General features: G+C 61.4%; 1 protein-coding gene across 1 annotated transcript in view; it reads right to left on the reverse strand.

Moving 5' to 3' along the window:
* Positions 1–652: 652 nt before the first annotated feature.
* The window catches only part of LRRC4B (leucine rich repeat containing 4B), a 24,897-nt gene continuing 21,859 nt past the window's right edge, over positions 653–3,690 (reverse strand). The window contains 3 exon segments of the mRNA XM_007463450.1: positions 653–680; positions 3,099–3,685; positions 3,687–3,690. The exon segment at positions 3,687–3,690 is cut by the window's right edge and continues 1,262 nt beyond it. Coding sequence (XP_007463512.1) covers positions 653–680; positions 3,099–3,685; positions 3,687–3,690 — 619 coding nt within the window.

Here is a 3,690-nt window from a genome sequence, read left to right on the forward strand (position 1 = left end):
CCCCCGTGCCTTGGCACCCGTGTTTGTCAGCATTCCTCCTCCAGTGTTTTCCTCCATTGGTTCTGTCTCCATCTCAGATCTCTCTCACTCCCATCGCTGTCTCTCCACCTTTTCCCGCATCTCCATCCCTCCAGCTGCCGCCCCTGCCTCCTCTGGGCTGGCTGCCATTCTGTCTCCAGCCAGGCCCGCATCTCCTCCAAGGTCCGAGGGAGGCCTGGCCTGGTCATGCCCCTCTCCCCACAAGACTGCAGGAGCTGGAGTTCGGCTCATCCTAGCCTCAGTGGCCCCCAACCCCACCAGCTCCCACGGAGGGGTCCCTTCCCCCGGCCCCTCCTCGAACCTCCCTCCCTCCAGCCTGATCATCCTTCTGTTCACCTTGTCTTCTCACCTTTTATCTTCCCCTCCCCCTGCCACGATGCCACCAGCCACCCCTCTTTCGCCCCCTTATATTCTCACTCCCATGCCCGTCCCTCCGCTCTCCCCACCTCCCATGGCCGAGGAGAAGCCTGCGAGGCCTGTGGAGGCGCCGAGTGCCCCCCCAGTGAGCCCCAGCCACGGTGCCTCGCGGGTGCCTGGCATCGGAAATGGCGGAGACTGCGGCAGTGTCGGCTCCCTGCCCCCCCCCCACCACCACCTGGTACCCGCTGCAGTGCTACCATGGCAACCAGGATCTGGGGGCCCTGAAAGAGGAAGAGAGAGAAAGAGAGCATGAAAGCGGGAGCGAGGGGGAGCCAGGCGTCGCACTAGAGGACAGTCCCAAGCAGACAGGCCAGACAGATAGGGCCAGGGACCCCAGACGCGTCGCAGCAGAGGCAGCTGCCACGGGTGATAGGGGAAGAATTTGCTTTAAGAGCTCCAGGTGGGGGCGGTGGGGGGGATATAAGATGCTGTGGGGCAGAAACAGGCAGGGAGGAGGCACAGGGCCAGGCGCGTGGACCCGGTCCGGGCCCTCTCAGAGGACACAGGGCCCCGGTGGGGTCGTGGGGGCTTCCTGCCCGCTCCACCTTCAATCGTGGACTCCACGGGGCCTGGCCGTCCTGCGCATGCGCCAGGGCTGCCCTGTACGCGGGCCAGTCTGGGCCGAGGGGCAAATGGGGCTGAGACGAGAGCTGCCCCCCGGGGGCCCAGCCCTCTGTGTCCGCAGCTATGTCTGCCCAGAGCAGTGCCTCATCCTGCTTCCACTGGCCTCTGTCTGTCTAGACAGCACGAAACGGCGGCCCTGGGGCGGGGGCCTGGCCCTCTGGAGGCGGCAACACTGGTAACTTGGCCTGCCCCAGCCGTACCAGCACCTGCCCAATGGCCTGGCTGACCGCTGGCATTTGCTGGCATTTGCTCCCACTCGCTGGCTTTTGTCTCTCCGAGGGCTCTGCGTGTGAGCTGCTCTCCTGAGCTGCAGCGTATAACCCCTCCACTTCCTGGGCCTGGGCTCTGCCTCCTGCTGCTGAGTTAACAAGACCGAAGTGCAGCCCCCTCCTGCTCCGCTGGCCCCAGCTCGAGCACCCCTCCCCCCTAGCTCGCTCCTTGCCCCCCCCCCTTCAACGTGACCCGCTTTCTCCGCGCGGCAGTGTCTTGAATGGAACCCCTCTGGTTTGGCTCTGAGATGGGATGAATTGCGTCCTCACCTCCACGACCTGTGAATGTGAACTTACTTGGAAATAGGGTCTTTGCAGATGACCAGGATGAGGTTGTACTGGAGTAGGGTGGTTCCCAATCCAATATGACTTATAAAGAGGGGAAATTTGGACACAGAGACACACACGCACAGAGGGAAGGTGCTGTGGAGACAAGGGAGAACGCCCTGTGGAGACTGGGGTGACACTGCCACCAGTCAAGGTACATCTGAGGCGACCAGAAGCTGGAAGAGGCAGAGAAGGACCCTCCCCTACAGGTGCTAGAGGGAGCACGGCCCTGCCCACACGACCTTGGGCTCTAGAACTGAGACACTAAATTTCTGTCGTTCTGAGCCACCCAGTCTGTGGTACCTTGTAACGGCAACCCCAGGAGATAGGCCCCCTAGGTTTCTTTTTTTTTTTTTTGCGGTACACGGGCCTCTCACGCTGCGGAGCACAGGCTCCGGACGCGCAGGCCCAGCGGCCATGGCTCACGGGCCCAGCCGCTCCGCGGCACGTGGGATCTTCCCGGACCGGGGCACGAACCCGTGTCCCCTGCATCGGCAGGCGGACCCTCAACCACCGCGCCACCAGGGAAGCCCCAGGCCCCCTAGGTTTCTGCTGTGAGGTGGGAGGTTGGGGGAGAGGACCCCAGTACATGCCTCGAAACGGGTGCAGGCAGAATAAACACAAATGCCAGGCATGCTGGGTGACCAAGCCCCTCTCTAGGGCCTCGGAGGTGAAAGGGTAGGGGCCTAAGACCACTCACAGGTGCCGGCTCTCCCACTGACCTTCCAGATGGGGCCTGGAGTTTTCCATCTTCTCATTCTACTGCCCACCCATGTTCCCTTTCTTTTCTCTCTCCTCCATGCTTTCATAACCAAAAAAAAAAAATTTTTTTTTTTTTTTTTTTACTTTTTCCGTGTTTTTTTTTTTTAAAGTAATTACAGAGCAGGTAGTCGTTGACGCAAACCTCCCTTCAGTATCAAAAGAGTCTGTGGGGCAGGAGAGGGCTGGGGGCAACGGTGGGGGGCGGGCTGAGGCCGCCCCGCCCCCGGCCAATGGGGACCAGGGGCCGGGAATGGACTCCCCCAGGGCAGGGCCAGGGGCTCGGGAGGCTCTGACCACGGGGCTGTCTCTTCAGTTTAGAGGGCGGGGGTGGGGTGGGGACAGGCGTCAAACTGCAAAAAATGAATCGTAAAAGGAGGGCTGTTGGGGGTGAGGGGAGAGGACACCCCTGAAAAAAGCTCCTCTCTCCCCCGGAAGGCGGAGGGCCGGACAGCAAATGTCACTCTCAATGTTGAAAAACTGAAAGCATTTCCTCTAAGATCAGGAATAAGACAAGGATGTCCACTCTCACCACTATTATTTAGCATAGTTTTGGAAGTCCTAGCCACGGGAATCAGAGTAGAAAAAGAAATAAAAGGAATACAAATTGGAAAAGAAGAAGTAAAACTGTTACTGTTTGCAGAAGACATGATACTATACATAGAAAATCCTAAAGATAGCGTCTCTTGCACGTTCTCCTTGGAACCGCACTTGAAGAGCAGAGGTTCGTGGATGGAGTTGAGGCCGGGCGGACCCTTGCCCCCGCAACTCCCGCCACTGGGGTTGCTGCTGTAGTGCGCCTTGAAGGCGGCCGCCACGTAGTGGTGGTGGTTGATGTGGTCGCGCTCCAGGGCGGGCAGGGCCAGGTGGCTGTCCCCGCCCACGCCGCCCCCGCCGGCCACAGCGGCGGCGGCGGCCACAGACACGGCGGAGGCGGCGGGCAGCTCGTCCTCCACGTTGATGATCTCCACTGTGCGCGTGGGCCCGTGGTGCTTGTGGAGCTGGTGCTGCTTGCGCAGCTTGTAGAAGGCCACGAGCATCACGGCGGCCATGAACGTGATGGCCACGAAGCAGCCGATGATGATCTTGGTGGTCTTCATGACGTCGTCCAGGTCCTTGAGGGCGTTCTCCGTCACGTCCGTTATGGGCACCGTGAACGCCTTCTCCGTGGGGCGCGAGGAGCGCGGGGCGGGCGCCGCGGTGGACGACGAGGCCGGGCCGGCCGCCTCCCCCGGCCGGCCCCCCCCCCCCC

This window comes from Lipotes vexillifer, unplaced genomic scaffold, assembly GCF_000442215.2.
Source record: "Lipotes vexillifer unplaced genomic scaffold, Lipotes_vexillifer_v1.1 scaffold802, whole genome shotgun sequence".
In the NCBI taxonomy this organism is placed as follows: Eukaryota; Metazoa; Chordata; class Mammalia; order Artiodactyla; family Lipotidae; genus Lipotes; species Lipotes vexillifer.